A 23,405-nucleotide genomic window follows, 5' to 3' on the forward strand; every position below is an offset into this window, starting at 1 on the left:
GGTGTCAAAGACACAAAAAGACCTACAGAGTCAACTAACCTGGGCCCATGGGAACTCACAGAGACTGAACTACCAACCAAAAAAGCATCCAGAGGATGGACCTAGGTACCTCACATATTTGTGGAAGATGTGCAGCTTGGTTTTCATGTGGGGCCCCTAACAACTGGAGCAAAGCCTATCTCTGACTTTTGCCTGCCATTGAATCCCCTTCCCCTAGCTGGACTGCCTGGTTGGGCCTCAGTGTGAGAGGAGGGGATTAGTCCTGCTGTGACTTAGTCCCAGGGCAGGGAATAAGAGCACCAAAGAGGGGGTAAGGAAAAGGGAAGGAATAATGGGAGGAGGCGTTTGTGAGGGTAGAACTAGAAGAGGAAGGTAAGGGTTGTGATTAGGATGTAATGTGAATATAACTAAATTATGAAAAAAGCTAGCATATTTTACCTTTAAAACTAGACAGGCACTCACACTCTATGTCTAACTTCAATCAGGCTTCTCTTGAGTTTTTCCTAAATTGCTCTGCTTGACTCATACTAACTTTGGCAATATGTTCTAATCTTCTGGCTCCTCCTTCTCTGGCTCATTCTTTCTTGCTCTCTGTGCAACCTGTCTCTATAAAACTGGCATATATATACCTCTCTTCTCTCTCTCTCTCTCTCTCTCTCTCTCTCTCTCTCTCTCTCTCTCTCTCTCTCTCTCTCTCTCTCTCTCTCCTCTTCTGCTCTTAAGGAGCCTCTTTTCCCTGTCCTCACTTGAGTTAAGCATATTCTATATCTGAATCTTTCTGTCAAATCATTCTCTGATTTATCAATGTCTGCCCCTTAATTAGACATCAGTTTCAAAGGTGGGTACTTTCTTCTACAAACTAACCTTACCTTCATTGTTAGGAATTAAAGGTATGTACTAAGAAGGTGTCTGTATTCCAGATAATATTGTAATCCAGGGCATGTCTGCAATTCTGGTCAGATCATATAGGCCTGGAAGGTCATTGGATGTGATCCAGTGCCAGAACAGTCATGCCGCTGGATTAAAATACCTCTACAACTGTCAGCTCAGAAGTATGTTAACCTCATAGTTGCTAATGCATTCTACATAAGAAACAGACTTTCGATCTTTGCTCCTGTGACTGAGCAGCCAGATGCAGACAGGTACGCAGAGATCACCTGAGTAGAAGATCACTTGGGACATGGCTCACCAGGGATCCACCTGCACCCAGGAGCTAGGCAGCACCACAACCATCTGTGCACCTACCCTGCCAGGGGATATCTACCATGCCAGGGAACATCTGCCTTGCATGGAGTTCTGTGTTTAGAGGTGAGGCCACCACCATCTTTGCTCCTGTGACTGAGCAGCCAGGTACAGCCAGATACTCAGAGATCACCCGAATATAAGATTGCTTGGGACACAGCCCACCAGGGCCCCACATGCATCCAGGTGCTGGGCAGCTGGGTGCCAGGGGAAAGCTGGTCACCCAGGGGTGCTGAGACAGGCTTACAGGCATACAGGAGGGACAAGCACCTGCCAGAGACAGCATGAACAACTAACACCAGAGATAACCAGATGGCAAAAGGCAAACATAGGACCATTACTAACAGAAATCAAGGCAAAATGGCACCATCCGAACCCAATTCTCCCATAACAACAAGTCCCGGATACCTCATAGTACCTTCTCTAAAATTGACCATATAATTGGTCACAAAACAGACCTCAACAGATATAAGAAGACTGAATTAATCCCATGCCTATTATCAGATCACTATGGAGTAAGGGTGGTCTTCAATAGCAACAAAAACAGAAAGCCCACATACACATGGAAGCTGAACAATTCTCTACTCAATAATACCTTAATCAAGGAAGAAATAAGGAAAGAAATCAAAGACTTTTTAGAATTTAATGAAAATGAAGGCACAACATACCCAAATTTATGGGACACAATGAAAGCAGTGTTAAAACGAAAAGTCAAAGCTCTGAGTGCCTACAAAAAGAAGCTGGAGAGAGCATACACTAGCAGCTTAACAGCACACCTGAAAGCTCTAGAACAGAAAGAAACTAATACACCCACGAGGAGTAGAAGGCAGGAAATCATGAAACTCAGGGCTGAAATCAACCAAGTTGAAACAAAAAGAACTATACAAAGAATTAACAAAAGTAGGAGCGGGTTCTTTGAGAAAATCAACAAGATAGATAAACCTTTAGCCAGACTAACCAGAGGGCACAGAGATAGTATCCAAATTAACAAAATCAGAAATGAAAAGGGAGAAAAAACAACAGAAACTCAGGAAATTCAAAAATCATCAGATCCTACTACAAAAGCCTATACTCAACACAAGTGGACAATCTGAATGAAATGGACAATTTCCTAGATGGATACCAAATACCAAAGTTAAATCAGGATCAGATAGACCATCTAAATGGACCCATAACCCCTAAAGAAATAGAAGCGGCCATTGACAGTCTCCCAACCAGAAAAAAAAAAAGCACAGGACCAGATGGTTTTAGTGCAGAATTATATCAGACCTTCAAAGAAGACCTAACACCAATACTCTTCAAACTATTCCACTAAATAGAAACAGAAGGAACACTACCCAACTCATTCTATGAAGCCACACAGTTTCACTGATACCAAAACCACACAAAGATCCAACAAAAAAGAGAACTTTAAATCAATTTCTCTTATGAATATTGATGCAAAAATACTCAATAAAATTTTGTTCTGTTTTTTTAAATATATGCAACTATTATTTGTCTGTAATCACCATAAGTAAAGTTGATCTGCCCACTGACAATCCGTCTCCGTGTGGTAATTCACAGTACTTATCTACAGGGCTTCTGAAACCCACCTCCAATGCCTCTGCTCCCACTGTCCTTATGGACTGTATAGGCTGGCCTAAGGTCCATGAAGATGGGCAGACCCACAAGAACTTAACTTTGATATCCATAGCTACTGTTAAAAAGAAGGTAACTTCAGCCTCAAGGCCAGCCTAGTCTATACAGCAATTTCCTGGACAGCCAGGGCTACACAGCAAAACCCTCTTTCAACAAACAAACAAACAAAAGACAAAAACAAAAAACAACAAAATCCAACAAAATAACAAAAAAACTAACAAACAAAAGGAAAGTTGTCACAGCCCACAACCACTGTGAATTCATATTTGCAACTGCCCCATTGTCTCCAGAAGACACTGCTTCCTTGTAGTTATCCACTGCCTCTGGCTCTTGAAAGCTTTTTGTTCTTTTTTCTGCAATGATCCCCGAGCCTTGGGTGAAGGGGATGTGGAATATATGTTTTATTTAGGGCTGGGAATTCCATAGTCTCTTATTCTCTGCACCTTGACCAGTATGAGTCTGTGTGTTAGTAGCCATCTTCTAAAAAAAAAAAAAAAGAAGAAGAAGAAGAAGAAGAAGCTTGTCTGATAAGGATTGAGAGACACAGTAACCTCTGGGCATATCAATAAGTCATTGGGACTATGTTTAGTAGTACTATGTCTATTTAGGAGAACAGTGGTACATTCTTCTCCTAAGGCCTATGAACTATTTAGCCAAAGGTTCTTAGCCCTGATGATGGTGCCAAATATATTTTTAATCTGATCCCATTACAGATGTGGTTGCTGGGAATTGAACTCAGGACCTCTGGAAGATCAGTCAGTGCTCTTAACAGCTGAGCCATCTCTCCAGCCTTGAAGTGGCATTTTCTTAAATATAGAATCTTTATAGCTCAGGTTAGCCTAGAATTTATAGTGATCCTCCCGACTCAGCCTCCTGAGTGCTGAGATTAGAGGTGTGTACTATCAAGCTTTATTAGCAATGCTTTGGTGTTTTCATGCTCCCAATATATAGAATAAAACATGTTAGACAAGTGCTCTATCACTGAGCTATACTTCAGCCCCCATAAAAAATAAGTCTAAAGGGCAAGGAACATATATAATTTTAGGAAGAAAAAACAAATGCTGTTTTTCATACTTTTGTTCTTATATGGAACAATGAGTACATGCTAGGTATTATATGTTACAGAAACAACAAATGTACACAATGAACCAATCTTGAAATATTTACATTCTATTATCTTTGAGATACAAACTATAAAACTAACATCAGAGACCACGAATGGTGACGGCCTCAATTAAAGATTACATTGCTTCTTGAGTATTGTCCTTTCTTGTGAACTACTTATGTAAGTTTATATTAGTGAAACTCTTGTGTGACAAGACCTTTTCATAGGCAAATTAAATAATGCTTATGCTCTTCTTCTCCATATAGCTCTTCCAGAGTTTCCAACATCAATAAATACTAAAAAGAAAAAAAAAGATATTTCCTTATGTAAAAAAAATCAAAGCAAATCTTGAGTTTTCAGTGGCTTTGTCATAATGTTAATGAAGTCTACCCAAAAATGAAGCAAAAGAGAAAGGAATACAGAACAGAAATTGTGAGAGAAAAATGATGCTGAAAGCATCACTGAATCTTTGGATCCAGCCACACCAAGTTTACTTCACGGAACTTTCCAGTTATATAAACAAGATTCAACATCTATACAAATCCCTGTACTGTAGAACAGTGTTTCAGAGTTTAAGTTTTAGAGTTGGATGGGCCTACTTGTGGACCTGATTCTACCATTGGCAAGCACATGGCCTTGAACATATAAGCAATTATTGCTGATACTGTTATTAAATTTTAATACTTATATACAAGAGAATGGATAGAATTCAAGGTATGACATTGTTATGGTTTAGTCATGCCCCTCATAGTTTCTTGTGCTGGAGACTTTGTCCCAGTGTAATGGTACTGAGACAATTAAGAAGGAAAGGTAAATTTTGGCTCATTGTTCCAGATGTTTACATCTATGATCACTTATTATACTGTATTATATGGAGTAGTCACTATAGTTGATGCTCTCAGAACTCAGAACTATTAAATTAAATAATCCTCTGACTTTGCAAGGTATCTAGCTAAGTATTTTATTTTATAGTGATCCAAAATGGAGTAACATGGCCCTTATTATCAAGAACATACTTCTCATTGTTCTACAACTAGAATGGCAGGGCAATAGGAGAGAATTTGACTTACCCTCAGAAGATTTCCAGTAAGAAACACCAACAGCATGAAGACTGACAGGATGAGAAGCCATGTTTTTAAGTGTAATGACCACAGTGTCATGAACCTCAGTCCAAATGGTAGGACCTAGCAGACCTGTTAAAATAAGATATCCCCCAAAAGTTACTTGAAGGATACCAGAACTCCTGTCATTATAAAAGTAGGAGTTAAAGTCACAGCAGAAGCTGATGATTAACCCTAGTTCAGCCTCAGCGTTGTTCTGAGGAAATATATCTGACAAATCATTCAAAGTATTCATTAATTTACTATCTAGAAGAACAGCATTAAAAGCAAAAAACAAATTCAAATGTCTCAATAAATAAATTTGGCATCGTTGAATAAAATGGCTGAATTAACATGAATGGTTGGTAGAATAGAAAATAAGATTATAGAAGTATACAGGGAACATAATATGGAGGATCTTACTTATGTGAGGGAGGAAGGAAAAAAATAGATCATGGGATGATTCCTATGATTGCATTTAGATTATGACAGGTTAGTTTACAACACAGAAATCAAGAGGAAATTAAGAATTATAGTCTGGATTTTTTTATAAGATGCCTATAAACAGTTTATTGAATGAACTAAAAACAGTGGAGTAAATCTATGAAATATCTTTGTTTTTCCAAGATGACCACAGTTTTTAACTGTATTCTGTGGATTTTCTCTTTCTTGAATTCTGACCAAGTCTCTAGTAACCATTGAATATTAATAGGTGGTAATGGTTTTCCTTTCCAAGTGGCTTACCTCCTATCTTGGAGTAGGGAACATACTAAGAACGTTTTACAAATAAATTCTCAAAAGTAAATCTTATACATTACTAGCCTTCTTTTTTTAAATTTTTTTTACTAGCCTTCTTTCATACAGATTGCAGAGGAGTCATGGGTCTGGGGTTGATGAACCAGTTTGTGGCTACTACATGGAAAAAAGTTTTAATTCTAAAAAGACAACTCCTTAGAATTGAGAGTATTTCTCTCCTACAGTCCTCCTCAACAATTCTAACACAGGTAATAATGGTGTTACTCAGTAGCAGAACACTTGCTTAACATGTGCAAGGTCCTGGGTTGGATCTCTAGCATTGATAAAAACTTTCCTAATGCAAAAAATATCTTAAGATCCATGCTATAAGTTTTTGACATCTAAGTGGAGATGAACAGTTAATATTCAGAGAAAGTGTCAAATAAATATAGAAGTGGAGTCATTAGAACATAGATGAAATTTTAAAGCTACAAAACTGTAGAAGATAAAACTGGATTGAAGAGGGAAAGAAAAGGAAATAATCCAAGGCCAAGCTTGTAGAAGCAGAGAAGACAGAAAATACAGCCAGTTTATTTCCCTGAAGGTAGTTAAAGATACCTGGTTAAAGAATATAACCCTTGGTAACCACCCTCTGTAAGTGCAGCCCGCCTGAGGTTAAGAGTCTTTGCTAAGAAATGAGGTACCTAGTATCATAATTAGCACTCAATATTGTTTTTATTACCCATCCAGGGTGGCCTGGGCTTGGCAATGTTGAAAAGCTGGTCCGTGTACTCTACAAACACAGTCTTTTTATACATGATGGAGGTGTTGAATGGAAAAGATGTTGACATTCTAGGAAGAAATCTAAATAAAGAAAAGAAAATGTCATTCATTTTAAAGGACTTTGATTCCACTTCAAAAATCAGCTGGAAACCCAGTTTTTTATCCCACTCTCTTCTAATATCTATAGGCAAATCAGAACTTGCAAATACATCCTGAAATTGCTTCCTTTACTTTCCTATAATTATTGATTCATATGTTGCCCTGCCTTTCCACAACAATTTTCTGTATGCACAAGAAAGAACAAAAATGAAGAAAATTCAGACAGTAATTTTTGTGTGTTTATTTCAAAACTGTAAAATTAAGGTTAGCTTTTGCTCAAGAATTTACTTCATAAAGCAAGACCTTTATCCAACCAAAGCCATAAAAGTCACATAAAGACAAACAAAAACTATCAGTATTTAAACAATGCTACTTGAAAGTATTTTTTTTTGTCTACTTTGGTTTGGACAATTTAATGTCAGCTATTGTGAATGTATTTTTTAAAGTATCAGTATTTCTCAATCTTCCTGGCTAGCTCCCAAGTGAATGAGACTGAGATTTCTAGATTTATTTAAACAAACTTTACAGCACAAAACCTTGATCTATTCTAATCCTCTAGGCTAATCTGGCTCCCTCCTAGGCAAAATCCCTGAGATGCATGCATTTTATTATTGGTCTTGCCCTTTGGGCTTCAGGTATGTTCTCCCAGCATGTCCCTTCTCACCTTCTTCTTGTCTGAATACCCCTTCTTCTCTCTCTCCTCCTCCCCTGGATGTCAGCAGTCCCACCCTATGACTTCATTCCCAGAAGTCTCTTCTGCCCAATCATTAGCTGACCAGCTTTTATTGACAAGGCAGAGAATAAATGGTGAGCATTGTTTACACAAAGTTGAAATAGGAGATATTTGGGATAAGCATTACAATGCCATGTCTGGATTGCAACAAGGCGTGAGGGCAGAGAAATAAGCACTTGATTAATACAAGGATAATCTTTACACAGTGCACAAAAAGATTATGCCTACAAGCTATAAATGCCTAAAAATGATAACCTCTAAACTTGGGCAGAGTACCTGCTTATAAATCTGAAAACTTAAGTGCAACAAGTGCATTACACATAAAGGTTAGGAACAAGCTTATAAGACCTCCTCCACTGGGGGTGGGGGACTGGAGAAATAGCTCAGAAGTTAAGAGCACTTGTTGCTTTGTCAGAGAACCCAAGTTCAATTCCCAGCACTCACATAACCACTCTTAATTGTCTCTAACTCCAATTCCAGAGGATCTAATAGTCTCTTCTAGCTTCTGTACACATGCGGTAAACATACATATACATTCAGGCAAAACACTCATACATATGAAATAAAAATAAAATAAAATAACCTCCTTTGTGAAACATGCAGACACCTAAACTATGGAGACACTATGGTGACCATGGGAAAATCCATCTGGACACATACCATGGTGGAGCCACCCAGTACGTTCCTGTATTTGTTCCGCAAAAATGTAACACACAGTATGGATGAGAAATGTGATGCATGAATTCTTTTAACAAAACACAGAACTGTATCTGTCTGCCAATAGAGCAAATTCTGCCCTGCCCTGCCACACATGTGTGTGCAGGTCCTCTGTAGTTATATAAAACAGGAACCATAAGGAATGAGCAGTAGAGGGGCTGGAGAGATGGCTCAGCGGTTAAGAGCTTCTGAAGGTCCCGAGTTCAATTCCGAGCAACCACATGGTGGTTTACAACCATCTGTAATGAGAACTGGTGCCCTCTTCTGGTGTGTCTGAAGACAGCTACAGTGTACTTACATATAATAATAAATGAACCTTTAAAAAAAAAAGGAATGAGAAGTAGAAAGGAGAAAGCATGGCACAATGGACAGGAGGCTGCCAGAGGAAAGTAAATGTAGAAGTAAAGGTGGGAAGGAGTAGCTGAATGAAAGAAAGAGGCAGATTTCCTAAGAAATATCTAACTGGGTGGTGATAGTAGCACACGCCTTTTTTTTGGGGGAGGGGGGGGTGAGACAGGGTTTCTCTGTACAGCCCTGGCTGTCCTGGAACTCACTTTGTAGACCAGGCTGGCCTCGAACTCAGAAATCCTCTTGCCTCTGCCTCCCAAGTGCTGGGATTAAAGGCATGCACCACTACCGCCCGGCTGGCATAGGCCTTTAATCCCAGCACTTGGAAGGCAGAGGCAGGCAGATTTCTAAGTCTGAGGCCAGCCTGTTCTATAAGTTCCAGGATAGCCAGGGCTACACAAAAAATCCCCATCTTAAAACAAAACATCTAGAAGCGATCTTACAAGTAGTGACCAGCTTTGGTTCCATTCACACAAAGAAAAACCCTGCTAGAAGAATAATCCACAGTCACAAATCCAGTCACAAAGGAAGACCTTAGCAGCCCTCTGTAGGATCTAGCAGTCAAATGTCTGAACTGATACTTTGATTTTTAGAGGCCTCTGTCAAGAACACTGACCAGTCAGGGCAAGATGAAGCTGACCTCACTTTTACCATATTCTACTGGCCCATTCTTCCGCTTATCCACAAATTTCACTTCACTCCAGAGTTTCCAGGATACCTGAGAGCCAGTTGGCTGGCTCTGCAAACAGAAGGTCTTGACAAAAGACATTCTATACTGGCTGTGAGCCAAAGGCCCAGGGTTGATAAGAGAAGCTTTTCCAGTAAACAGAGTTTCTTTGAAGAAAAAAAACTCATTGTAGAACTGCATGGGTCAGAGGGCTAAAAAAAAAAAAAAAAAAAATGTTACAGTGGCCAGGGACCCTCTCATCCACTTCTGCCTCATCACATTTATATACCAGATGATGACCAGTTTCTGGGTAGAGGCACTCTCCTGGGCTTACAGATGGGTCAACATCATACACTGGTATAAGATAAAAATTGACTATTGGTATACCATAACCCATTTGTTGGTGGCATTGGTATATAGTGGTAGATGAAAAAATGCCTCCAGTGGGCCAAACTTTAACCAATGCTATTGTTAAATATATTGACGAGAAATTGCTCAGGGTTACATACAGACTATGGCTGCTATATAAGATTATGTTCAGCAAGACATGCCTTTGTTTTCTTGCCAGTAGCCTGGTAGGAAGGATTAAAAGATCAGTGACAAAGATTTCTGGGATAGAAACATACCAGTGAGGGTCCCAAAAGTAGAAAGATCTTCATACCACATGTTAGTATTAACAGAAAATTTCCATTGTTGAAGAAGCACAAAACAACATAGACAAAATAACACACAATTTATGCTAACTAATCTTTACATATGCTAATCTATTTACTGTTGCCACCTGTTCCTAATATGTCAGCAACAGAGACCCATACTGAGTTCCTAATATGTCTGACTACCATGGAGACCAACCTGCTTCTCCATATCACAGTAACTACTTTGAATCCATTCCATGCTAGAAATGACCATACTTCATCCTGATAGGCAGACACAAATGATCTAGGTATTTGTTAGCCTTTCATATGTGTAGTGCCTCCACTCACATGACTATCTGAAGCCTTACAGAGAAGTAGAGTCTAGAATAATGTTATGTCACACCAAGGAAACATTGTTCATACAAAGAAATGCATTGTTAAGCTAATGGCCAAGGTATCTACTAGTTCTGTTTCACTCTTCCCATGCAGAATGTGTCAAAAGACAAAGGTGAAGATCTAGCAAGGAAGCAGGTCTCTGTGATGACAGAATGGTAAACGGGGAGGGGGTACATTTCCCTTGATTCATCAGACACCCAGTGATCCACCTATAGAATTTGTAATTCTCCTCTCTGATACAGTAAGCCAGGTGGGTTCAAAGTTCCCTATAGCAAAACTTCAAGTATCCTAATGAAATAGAAGCTAAGCCAGCTGCTTGAGAATTTATAGCTAATACCTGTGAAAGGAAGAACCAGCAGGCCAGAGGAAGAATGCCTTCACGACTTACCCTCTGCAATTATCTTGAGCAACAAAGAAGGGTATACCTAAGCATACTCTAATATTATTCATCTCAACAATTCCACAGCATTGGTCTTGGCTATGTGTATTTCTGCATTATTATATGCCTGTATCATTGAGTTTATTCTTCCCTCTAGTTCATTCTCTTTATTCCTTTGCATGCCCTTCCATACTCATCAACCCATCTCTATTTTGCTACCTTTATCTTTTTTCTATTTCATTTGCTTAGTTCTACTGAGTATGTTCAATCCATTTTCTTCAAATATTTGGTGTTTGTGAAAAAGACTCACATCCATATCCAGAGATAGATAACTACCACAGTGATTTTATTTTAAACATTGCTGACTCTTAAGACAAAAGATGTATACACAAGAGAGCTGTGTATGTAGTGGTCCATGATTGTAATCTCAGTACAAAAGCAGAAAGATCACTGGGAGTTTATGACCAGCCTGATTTTCATTATTCTGGGCTAGTAAGGACAACACAATAAGACCCCGTCTTAAAAAAATACAAGGAGTTTTTAACACTATTGCTCTGTAGTATTGCTTGAGGTCAGGGATACTGATTCTCCCAGACTTTCTTTTGTTGTTGAGAATAGTTTTAGCTATCCTGGGTTTTTTGTTGTTCCAGATGAATTTGATAATTGCTCTTTCTAACTCTGTGAAGAATTGAGTTGGGATTTTGATGGGTATTGCATTGAATCTGTATATTGCTTTTGGCAAAATGGCCATTTTAACTATATTGATTCTACCGATCCATGAGCATGGGAGGTTTTCCCATTTTTTGAGGTCTTCTTCCATTTCCTTCTTCAGAGTCTTGAAGTTCTTGTCATACAGATCTTTCACATGTTTGGTAAGAGTCACCCCAAGATACTTTATACTGTTTGTGGCTATTGTGAAGGGGGTCATTTCCCTAATTTCTTTCTCAGCCTGCTTATCCTTTCTTTCTCAGCCTGCTTATCCTTTGAGTATAGGAAGGCCACTGATTTGCTTGAGTTGATTTTATAACCTGCCACTTTGCTGAAGTTATTTATCAGCTGTAGGAGCTCTCTAGTGGAGTTTTTTGGGTCACTTAGGTAGACTATCATGTCGTCTGCAAATAATGATAGTTTGACTTCTTCCTTTCCAATTTGTATCCCTTTGACCTCCTTATGTTGTCGAATTGCCCGAGCTAGTACCTCAAGTACAATATTGAAAAGATAAGGAGAAAGGGGGCAGCCTTGTCTGGTCCCTGATTTCAGTGGGATTGCTTCAAGTTTCTCTCCATTTAGTTTGATGCTGGCTACCGGTTTGCTGTATATTGCTTTTACTATGTTTAGGTATTTGTACAGTGACAGGCAGGAGGATCAATGGAACAGGATTGAAGATCCAGAAATGAACCCACACACCTATGGCCACTTGATCCTCGACAAAGAGGCTGAAAACATCCAATGGAAAAAAGATAGCCTTTTCAACAAATGGTGCTGGTTCAACTGGAGGTCAGCATGCAGAAGAATGCAAATTGATCCATCCTTGTCTCCTTGTACTAAGCTCAAATCCAAATGGATCAAGGACCTCCACATAAAGCCAGACACTCTGAAGCTAATAGAAAAGAAACTGGGGAAGACCCTTGAGGACATCGGTACAGGGAGAAAGTTTATGAACAGAACACCAATAGCATATGCTCTAAGATCAAGAATTGACAAATGGGACCTCATAAAATTACAAAGTTTCTGTAAGGCAAAGGACACCATCAAGAAGACAAATCAACAACCAACAAATTGGGAAAAGATCTTCACCAATCCTACATCAGATAGAGGGCTAATATCCAATATATATAAAGAACTCAAGAAGTTAGACTCCAGAAAACCAAACAACCCTATTAAAAAATGGGGTACAGAGTTAAACAAAGAATTCTCACCTGAAGAACTTCGGATGGCGGAGAAGCATCTTAAAAAATGCTCAACTTCATTAGTCATTAGGGAAATGCAAATCAAAACAACCCTGAGATTTCACCTTACATCAGTCAGAATGGCTAAGATTAAAAATTCAGGAGACAGCAGGTGTTGGAGAGGGTGTGGAGAAAGAGGAACACTCCTCCACTGCTGGTGGGGTTGCAAATTGGTACAACCACTCTGGAAATCAGTCTGGCGGTTCCTCCGAAAACTGGGCACCTCACTTCCAGAAGATCCTGCTATACCACTCCTGGGCATATACCCAGAGGATTCCCCACTATGTAATAAGGATACATGCTCTACTATGTTCATAGCAGCCCTATTTATAATTGCCAGATGCTGGAAAGAACCCAGGTATCCCTCAACAGAAGAGTGGATGCAAAAAATGTGGTATATCTACACAATGGAGTACTATTCAGCCCTTAGAAACAATGAATTCATGAAATTCTTAGGCAAATGAATGGAGCTAGAGAACATCATACTAAGTGAGGTAACCCAGACTCAAAAGGTGAATCATGGTATGCACTCACTAATAAGTGGATATTAACCTAGAAAACTGGAATACCCAAAACATAACCCACACATCAAATGAGGTACAAGAAGAAAGGAGGAGTGGCCCCTTGTTCTGGAAAGACTCAGTGATTCAGCAGTATTCATCAAAACCAGAACGGGGAAGTGGGAAGGGGTGGGTGGGAGGACAGGGGAAGAGAAAGGGGCTTATGGGACTTTCGGGGAGTGGGGGGCTAGAAAATGGGAAATCATTTGAAATGTAAATAAAATATTATATCGAATAAAAAAATACAAGGGAAAAAAAGATAAGGAAATATACAGAGAAAGTTTTCTAGGAAAAGCTCTTAGATGAGCACACAAAACAAAAATCAAAAGTACACAGAAGAAACACTTTTTCCTTCCCTGAAGGAGCTAGAAAAATGAAAGGTCCAGGACCAAGCAAGCTGTGGTTCAATTCAGAATTCTGTTTAAAGTGACATACTAGATATGTATTCAGTATTATCAGAATGTGTTATTGAGTTCTAGGATGAGTCTGTACCAAACAATGTACAGCTCCCCAGCCTGAGACATGCTCAGGGTGTTTCCTACTGTAACAGAAACATGATTTATTTGCTTGCCTCAGCTTCAGTAACAGTAAGTGGCAGTGTTTCAAGGTTCATAAATTTTGTTTCCTCCTAACTTTTCTATTTCCCTTGGAATTTGATATATGATTCTGCCAAATGTACTTGGCAATAATTATCCATGACATGAATTGTTCGTTCAGTTTTTTATCTAAAACCAGCTGAAAAAAACCATTATATTTACTTGCTTAGAAGAGGCTGAGCAGCTGCAGGAACAGATAATGTAAATTTATTCCAAACTTTGGCAGAGTCTGTCAGAATGTGTTTAGAGTCAGCTTATCCTGTTGTCAAAATAACCTAGATTATAAAATTGTATCATTGAAACAAAAATTCTATTTTTTTTCTGGTAAATACGTGTGACTTCCTGCATAATAAAAAGCTAATGAATTATTTGCTATATGAAACTCACTTTTAGAGTATGTAGTATATGTTTATACTTCTCTTTCCCTCTCATCCTGCCCCACCCCTCTGTGTGTGAATATGGAAGTCCAAAGTTGATATTTGGTGTTTTCTTTATCTCTTTACCTTTTAAAAAAATCTTTATTATGTGTTTCTATCTGTGTGAGTATATGCCACACGAACCTGCAGAAATGTGGTGTGTGTGTGTGTGTGTGTGTGTGTGTGTGTGTACCAGCAGCACACATAGTACACAAATATACATGCACTTTTATCAATAGCCTTCTTTTAGGCTTTCTTCAGGGTGCCAAGCCTCAACTTCTCTGCATGATCCCTTTAATCTTGTGCTTCCAACTGCTTCTGATGTTGCATCCATGAACCTTTTATGTCTTTAAAATCAGTACTACCAAAAACAAAACAAAACAAAACAAAACAAAAAACCAGTACTACCTGGGAAACTTATACTACCAAGTTCAGCTGCCTGTGTGAGATACAACCTTGACTGCCTGTGGAGCACAGCTTCTATGTGCTGACTCTGGGGAAATACTTCCCACATGCTTTCACCTTAATGATGCTGGTCTCTTCCTAATCACTACCAATTTCTCATCTCCAGCTAAGCAGCACCAATTTTTCAGTAACACAAAGGTTTCACTTTAATGGTTCTGGTCTCTTCTGCCCCAGCTGACCAGAACCAGATTCTTAAATCAAAATATGTAACAGCTTGATAGAGTCTGTAAATGACTCTTAAACTTTCCTCTGGACCTTTATAAACAAGGTCTGTGTTTCTCTTAACATACTTAACTTTCACACTCCCAGAGAACAGCTTACCAAGGTCTGAACACTCAGTGACTTTTCTAGCCCAAAGTTCCAAAGTTCTTCCATGATCCTACCCAGAACAACATTCAGGTCTGTCACAGCAATACCCCACAATCCTGGTACCAATATCTTAGATAGGTACCATACATACATACATACAAGTAACCTTACATACATACAAGTATATATATATGTAACATACATACAAGTAACCTTAGTTAGGGTTACTATTAATATGATGAAACACCATGACCAAAAATAACATGGGGAGGAAGAAATTTATTTGGCTTACATTTCCACAACATTATTCATTATTGAATGAAGTTAGGACAGGAGCTCAAATAGAGCAGGAACTTGGAGCAGGAGCTGATGCAGAAGCCATAAAGGAGTGCTGCTTACTAACTTGCTTTTTATGGCTTGCTCAGCCTGCTTTCTTATAGAACCCAGGGCAACTAGCCTAGTAGTAGAAAGATTGTAAGAACCAGAGGATCATGGACTTTGCTGTGAGACTGTGTCTCCCGTAATATCAGCAACATAACCTCTCAAATGTAAGCTGAACAAGAGTGATACCAATATACATGCCAAAGTGGACGGGTAAAAGCTCAGGAGGTCTCACCACTACACTAATAACTACAAGTAACTAAGGAATGCTGAGAGAGGTAGAAATAGTCTTTCCTAGGAAAGAACACACTAACTGGCTATCCAATGGTCAGCTCTGAAAACATACATACAAGTAATATACAGACTGAGTATATATACTCCTAAATATAACCTAATATAACCTAAATATAACCTATAATATATATGTGTGTATATATAGATATAGATATCCAAGCAATGAAAATTAATAAAAATAGGCTATAAATTTGAAAGTGAAATGTATTGGAGAATTCAGATGGAGGAAAGGGAAGGAAGAAATGTTGTAACCATATTAGAATCAAAGAAAGTTTCAAAGAAGATATTAATTTTTTTTGAAAAAGAAAGAATATGAACAGGGCTGGAGAGATGGCTCAGCAAATAAGAGCATTGACCAATTTTCCAGGGGTGCTGAGTTCAATTCCCAGAAACCTCAAGGTGGTTCACAACCACCTGTAATGGGATCCAATACCCTTTTCTAGTGTGTCTGAAGACAGCTACAGTGTACTCACATATATAAAATAAGTAAATAATATTGTTTTAAAAAATGAACAACCCAATTTTTTAAAAAAAGTCTATGGAAGTGAACAGAGTTCTCATTAGAAGAAATACAAAAGCTAATAAACATTTTTTAAAGTGTGTAACATTATTATCAACTAGAGAAATGCAAATTAAAATAATTTTGAGGTTCTTTCTCATCCTAATTAGAATGCCTATCATATAAATAAATAAATAAATAAATAAATAAATAAATAAATAAATAGCCAACAAGTTCTGGTGAAGATGTGGGAAAAGAGGAATCCTTATTCATGGAATGTAAACTGGTGAAGCCACTTTGGAAATCAGTGTAGAGGTTTTCAGAAAGCTACAAAAAGAACTACTACATGAGCCAAGCTACAAAAAGAACTACTACATGAGCCAGATATGCCATGACTAGATATATGCCTAAAAGACTCCATATTCTACTATGGAGGTTTTGCATATCTGTGTCCATTACTGCTTTATTCACAATACCAAAGAAATAGAATTAGCCTATATATCCATCACCTGATGAATGGATAATAAAAATGTAGTGTATATATGCAAGGACCTATAACAGCTCAGGACGCCCCCCCCCCCCCCCCCGACCAAGTTCTCAGCACAAAGGATCTTTATTTTCCCCAGAGGGCAGGGAATGAAAGACAAAAATAGGAGACAGAGGAGAAGGTCGAAGGGGCAGGAAACATTGGGGGAGAGTTAAGAGGTATTTGTCCTGAAATGAGGGATGGACAAAGGACTGCCTCTAAATAGAGAGGAGACACATGTGGCACATAGGCAAATGGCAGTTTATAAAGGTAAAATGGGAAACCATGTGTTAAGATGGGGTGTTTAATTTTAATTGGGTACGTTAATTCGGTGAGCCAAAGGGGGCTTTTGATCGCTGGACGTCAATACTTTGAAGGCTGGACCTTGGTATTCAGCCTCAGGAGGAGGAAGTGGCCAATTAAAGAAATAGACCTAGATGACTAGTTTAGGAATGTAACCTAATGGTTTTTAGCAAGGCAGAGGGAATAGGAGAAAAGAGCAAGGCCTGCCAGAGTCTCATTTGCCATGCTAGGGATGGCCAGAATCTTTCATTCTACACAATCGAATTCTATTTAACTGTAAAGAAAAACAAAACAAGCCAGGCAGTGGTGGCACACGCCTTTAATCCCAGCACTTGGGAGGCAGAGGCAGGCAGATTTCTGAGTTCCAGGCCAGCCTAGTCTACAGAGTGAGTTCCAGGACAGCCAGGGCTATCTCGAAAAACCAAAAACCAAACCAAACCAAACCAAAACCATTAAAGTTACAAGTAAATGGATGAAGCTGGAACACAGAAAGAGAAATGCCACATATTCTCTCTTATTTGTGGATCTTAGCTCTGAATCTTTAGGTTTTATTCTGTTACTTGGAATAAGCGAGGAAGCCAGAAATAAACAGAGACCACTGGGGAATGGAAAGGAGCTCTAGAAATTGGGATAGCAGAACACAGTGGGAAAGGAAAACTGAAGGGGAGGATTTCCAGTTTTTAGTTGGGAGTACTCCAAGAGACTCCCCAAAACAATATAGGCTATTGTCACTGTTCTTGGTTACATGCCAAATCATGAAGATAACATCCTATTGTTGAAGACATCACATGTTTTGGCCATAGAAGTTGGGAGGAATTCAGCTAGTACTAACCTGGAAATCCCCTCCCTGTGGGTTAGCATTCATAGTGTCAAAAGGTGCTATGCAAGCTATCAAGAGGGGAAAATTATCAGTTCTACCCAGATGTAAAGCCCAAGAGCCACAACAATGATGAGACCAGCAAGATGCCTCAATAGTGTAATAGTAGCACTTGTGTCTTAGAAGTAACCAATAGCTGTCTAATTGGATCTAAATCCTGTTCAGTTGGAGGGAACTCATTGCTTTGCCAAGAACCTATGACTGAGGAGATAATAGGCCCTACAGAAGGATCTACTACTACCCTATCACTAAAGTAATATAGTTTCCATCTGCCTTCTAAATACCCATCCTTATACCATAGGTAAATACCGCTCTGATATCTCAAGTTTCTTTGTGCAATAGACCAGAGTCTATTAGAGAGAGCCACAACTAGTCAAAATGTAGAAAATAAGTGACCATGGGAACACAGTCCCAAATGGGACATCTGCAATAAAGTCTATATCTCGGACTTAGGAAACATAATGGAAAAGTAGGCAGAAAGATTATAAGAGCCTGAGTACCAGAATGACTGGTTTGTGATAGTATCTTCTGGGCAGAACAGGCATTCTATACCCATGAACACATAAATTTGAGAGGGAATATTTAGGGGGACATGAGAAAGTTGGAAGGGCTAATAAGGGGGTAAAAATGATGTAAATACAATTTACTCATGTATAAAATCCTCGAATTAAAAAAAATAGGCAAAGATGAAAAAAGGAAAGAACACATTACTTTTCAAGGTTCATTACTTTTCAGGTTTTGGAAAACATAGCAAGATCAAAAGAAACTAACAAGAGATAATATGATTAAACATAAAAATAGCGAAACACTTAAAAACAACTCAGATATGTTAAATGTTGTGGTGCACACCTGTTATTTCAGAACTCAGGAGGTAAAGACATGAGGATCAGAAGTTCAAAGTCATCTTTATCATCTACATAATAAGTTAGAAGCCAATATGGGCTACATGCGATCCTGTCTAAAACAAAATAAAACCTCCAAATTAATTCTTTCAAATAACTACTACCAACAAAACATGGAAATTTTTGGCAAGCTTATTCACAAATATCTAGCAAAGACACAGGAATTTAAGGGCATGTAACTACAGACAATGTAAAAAACTAACGTAAAAGTAAAACACTGTAGCAAAGCAATTGTTAAAACTAAAAGAGCTTTCCACTGCAAATGTTATTAACACTATCCTAAATCTCACTGGGGACAAATGGAATCATAAGTGAGTCTTGCCTAATTTTTAAATAACATATAATTCTATAGAAAAGGATGGAATACTCACCAGTTTATATGATAAATTAAACCAAACTTTTAATACCAAAACTCAATAATGACGATAAAAATAAAGCTAGAGAGCTGAAAGTGGTGATGCCATTATGATAGGCTACTTACACAGATGGAAATGAAGCTAAATAGATCACTCTCTCATACCATGCAAAATAAATGTCAAGATAAGTTAGAGTCAAAAAATGCAAAATTCTTACAACAATATCGAGGACACACATAATACCTTGAGGTGTGAAAGGCATTTTTAACCAACACTGCCAAAATGTGAAAAATTTATATTTGACTATAAAAATTAAGTGTTTTCATAAGTAAGTTATAAAGTAAGGCAAAAGATAGATAATCATAGGAGAAATTATAATATAAAAAAAGGATAATGAATACATGTAATAAAAGTGTTTTCAGTTAAAAAAAATGGAAGATCCCAAAGAAATATGGGTGAAACATATACAAAGTAAAATCTGAAAAATCAACTCTGATAGCCCACAAAGAAGATGTGTCTCATTATAAATAAAATACTACAATTAAAGATACAATATTATATGCTTATAGGACTGGCAAAAAATTAAGCAATAATGTAAGAGTTATTCCTGATGCAAATGCAGATGTAAGTATAATCCCATGTTCTGAAGATCAAAATGTTATGAAGAATCTCAAATTTTCTAAAAATTTAAACTAAAACAGCTGATTGTGGTGGCTCATATCTTTAATCCCAAATTTAGGAAGGAGAGGCAAGTGGATCTTTTTTAGTTCTAGGCCATTCTGGTCTTCATAGTGAGCCCCAGGTCAGCCAGAGACATAAAAACAAATCAAAAAACTAAAACAGAACTATTTCCTTTGTTTCAGCAAGATACCACTAGAGAATCTATTCACTAAAATAACAGTAATGTGTCTAGGACTGTCTCTCAATGATAAAGCACTCATAAATAAAATAGGAGACCCTGAAGTCTACCCCAAGTACCACAAAACAAGTGAATTAGTGAGTGAATAAACAGTACATAACAATATAGGATAAAGACCCTCCCCACGACAAATGGTAATGAGATGAATGTGTTAATTTTATACTTTTGTGTATAAATAATGTGTGTAATAAAAACATTGTAAAAGTTAAAGATTACTGACTGAGTCTTAAAACTTAAAGATTACTCCTTAGTCTAAGCAGTCTAATTGCTTAGAATGTCCTTTCCCCACCACCCTTTCACACACACACACACACAGAGAGAGAGAGAGAGAGAGAGAGAGAGAGAGAGAGAGAGAGAGAGAGAGAAAAGAGAGAGAGTTTTGCTTAGTAATTATTAATTTTATAAAAATGGGAAACTATACATAATTTATATGCTTTTACACTAAGTAACACCTAGTAGAATTCTCTCCCAGTCAGTAGAAACAACCTTAATTCATCCTTTTTAATATATGTACAAGTTCTGGGTCATACAAATAAACACAGTCAAAGTCATATCTTCATAATGTTGCACTTGACAGAAGAGTTTTACCTTGAGTTTGTATGCAGCACATTGAGCAGATCACTCTGAATATAGTTCCAAGACAATTCCACTGCACCAAGGTAGTATCTTCTGGTGGCACTAGAGCAGAAATTGAAAAGGCTCAGAAAGAAGCAAGCAAAGAGTGTTATTTGCATGACTTTTATTACTAGAAAATGTTCAACTAAAGAAATGAAAATTTAACTCTTCTCTAAAATAACTTTAGCTGTTAAGAACAAAAAAAAAATAACTTTTATGATTTAGTGAAAGTCCCAAATATTTTGCAGAAGATTTTTCTGGAAGTTTATCTACTGAGAGTGACAGTAGCATTAGCACTAAACAGAGCTGAAAGGATTGCTTCCTTTTGGGCAGTAGGAAGCACATACAGGAAAACTGGAATAGGAAGAGTGGCTGAGCTGAGTCTTAACCCATTCCCTGCTGGGTGCATCCTACCAAGTTTGAATCCTTAAGAAAAGGAACAGAATACTGAGGAGGAGCTTTCAATTGTATTCAAATCCCTAGCCTATTCTAAGTCTGTTCCTTGGTACTTGTAGCAAAGAAACTCCAGATAGTGAAGATTCTGGAATCTGCATGAAATGTAAAAGCTTCTCCTGTGGGATTCACCAGATCCCAGTCTGCTTTCTCCACAGGAACTCTCCAGCTGCCCACATGGCCTAGAGACCCAGATAGGATACCTGTACCCTATATTTTACTTGCTGTTGCTGTTGCTTTCTTAACACAAACGAGAGATATTTATGAAGATAAACCTCAGTTGGAAAAAAAATGTCTCTATCATATGGCCTGTGGCAAGTCTGCTGGGCATTTTTTTATTAACAATTAATATGGGAGCCCCCAGGTAGTCATAGGCAGAGCTACCTTTGGACAGGTGGTCTTGAACTGTTTAAGAAAACAGGCTGATCAAGACATAACGATCAAGTCAGTAAGCAGTGCTCCTCCATGATCTCTGCTTTAATTCTTGCACCCAAGTTTCTGCCCTGCTTGAGTTTCTGTCCTGACTTCCATCATGATTCGTTGTTATATGGAAGTATAACACCATTGTTATATGAAATAAACCCCATTGCTTTTGGTCATGGTGTTTTATTACAGCAAGAAAAACCTTAACTAAGACACCCTCCCTCATCAAAAAGCTGGAAACAAACTTACCATGTGACCCAGCTATATCACTCTTGGGCATATACATCTTAAAAGGATTCCACATTCCACTATAGGGTTACTTGTATATCATTGCCATTCAATTCATAATGGACAGGAATGAGCACGGACATCTACCAACTGAAGAATGGATAGTGAAAATATGGTACATTCACACAACAGAATATTACTCAGCTGTAGAATAAAATGAAATTATATTTGCAGGTAAATGGATAGAGTTGGAAATAATTATTCTTTAGACCCAGAAAAACAAATACCTCAGGCTCTCTCTCATGTGTGAATGCTAACTCTGTATCTCTAGATATTTGTTTTGGAGTACCCATAGAGATCAGGAAACTAGGAAGAGGCCAGCAAGGGGAGGCATATTTCAAGGGAAGTGGGATGGATAGATTGCAGTTGATATGAAAAGGGAGCAGAAGTTGAAGGGTTAAGTGGGGTAAGGTTGGAAGGGCAGGGGAGAGAAGTTAGTATGGGGAGTGATTATTAACACTAAAGGTATTTGAAAAAAGCCATATGAAAGCCTACTACTGTAGAAGTTTTCTAATATATATATATATATATATATATATATATATATATATATATATATATGGATATATGAATTTAAACGTTACCCCTACAACAGGGTAACAATATCCCTACTAAACACTGCAGGTTAACAAATATAAAGCCCAGTGCTAGGAATCGGTCGCCTCTTTTGGAGTTTGTTGGCTCCATAAACCCCCAAACATTATAGGGTATTGACAATTTTTTTGGCAATTCTACAGAACTTCATGGTTAAGACCCTATTGCTGATAATACAACATACTTGAGTCATAAAACATGGAGAAATCAAGCTGGCACTGACAAGATTTCACAGTGCTAGAAGGTTAGTTACATGTGTACTATTTGGGGTGACAAGTTACTAACAGCCTTACAAAGCATCTAAGAACCCTGTGAACTACTATAATAGATGGCATGGCAAAACAGTCTCACTGCTACAATAGTGGCATAAATATTATGGGAGTAACTAATCACTTTATGTTTGTAAAGGCTCACTCCACAGGATAGAACTGATACCTGTTACTGAGTCAAAAACCCATGGCTGCTTAAGTCACAGGGAAGAACCTAATATTACTGTTTTCCTAACTGGATACAAACATAAACTGCCCCCCCCCCGCAATTTCTTACTATTATACCAATAAAATAGAAGATCTTTCAACCCTCATCTAAGAATCTTCTTTTTCCAATAGACTCACAACTAGTAAATGTACTGAGAATAAGAGGCAATAAAGTGCTCAACTCTAATTGAGATATTTGTATCACGCCCCTCTCCAGTCCCAAGGGATATGAAGCCCTGTTTTGGCCTCTGGTACTGCGTACAAGTGCTGTACAGACATACATGCAAATACCCATATACACAAAGTTAAAATAAATTAAAGAGGGACAAGACAAGAAGCAGTCATAATACAAGTGTACATCATTTAGTGGTAGGCATGCTTTAAGACGTGTTTTCCTGAAAACAGCATTGGAAAGAACGCCAGAACTAAGTTCATTGTTTACATAAATACGCAAAATGTAAAATAAATAAATAAAGGTGAAATAAACTCCACCAAGGCGAAGAGGCTTTCTGCACACGTAGCAAGCCTTCCTCTGTGTGGGGCTGCAGCTGAGGTTGTTGAAACAGCTGCTCCGGTACAGGAAAGATGTCTCATGGAACCAAGCCCGCTGTCTCCTGCTGCCAAGGG

The 23,405-nt window shown here is 38.2% G+C and overlaps 1 protein-coding gene across 9 annotated transcripts in view; it reads right to left on the reverse strand.

The window, feature by feature from the left end:
* The window catches only part of F8 (coagulation factor VIII), a 201,958-nt gene that overhangs the window by 178,216 nt on the left and 337 nt on the right, over positions 1–23,405 (reverse strand). For 4 of the 9 annotated variants that reach the window (XM_052171824.1, XM_052171823.1, XM_052171816.1 and 1 more), the window contains exons 1-3: positions 20,518–21,003; positions 6,563–6,684; positions 5,056–5,178 (exon numbers count right to left, since the gene is read on the reverse strand). In XM_052171824.1, coding sequence (XP_052027784.1) covers positions 5,056–5,178; positions 6,563–6,684; positions 20,518–20,663 — 391 coding nt within the window. In that variant the 5' untranslated portion in view covers positions 20,664–21,003. Of the gene's footprint in view, positions 1–5,055; positions 5,179–6,562; positions 6,685–20,517; positions 21,005–21,669; positions 21,799–23,270; positions 23,369–23,405 lie in introns of those variants that run through there. The other 5 variants (XM_052171817.1, XM_052171822.1, XM_052171819.1 and 2 more) reach the window with 4 other exon arrangements.

Source organism: Apodemus sylvaticus, chromosome X (assembly GCF_947179515.1).
Source record: "Apodemus sylvaticus chromosome X, mApoSyl1.1, whole genome shotgun sequence".
Taxonomy (NCBI): Eukaryota; Metazoa; Chordata; class Mammalia; order Rodentia; family Muridae; genus Apodemus; species Apodemus sylvaticus.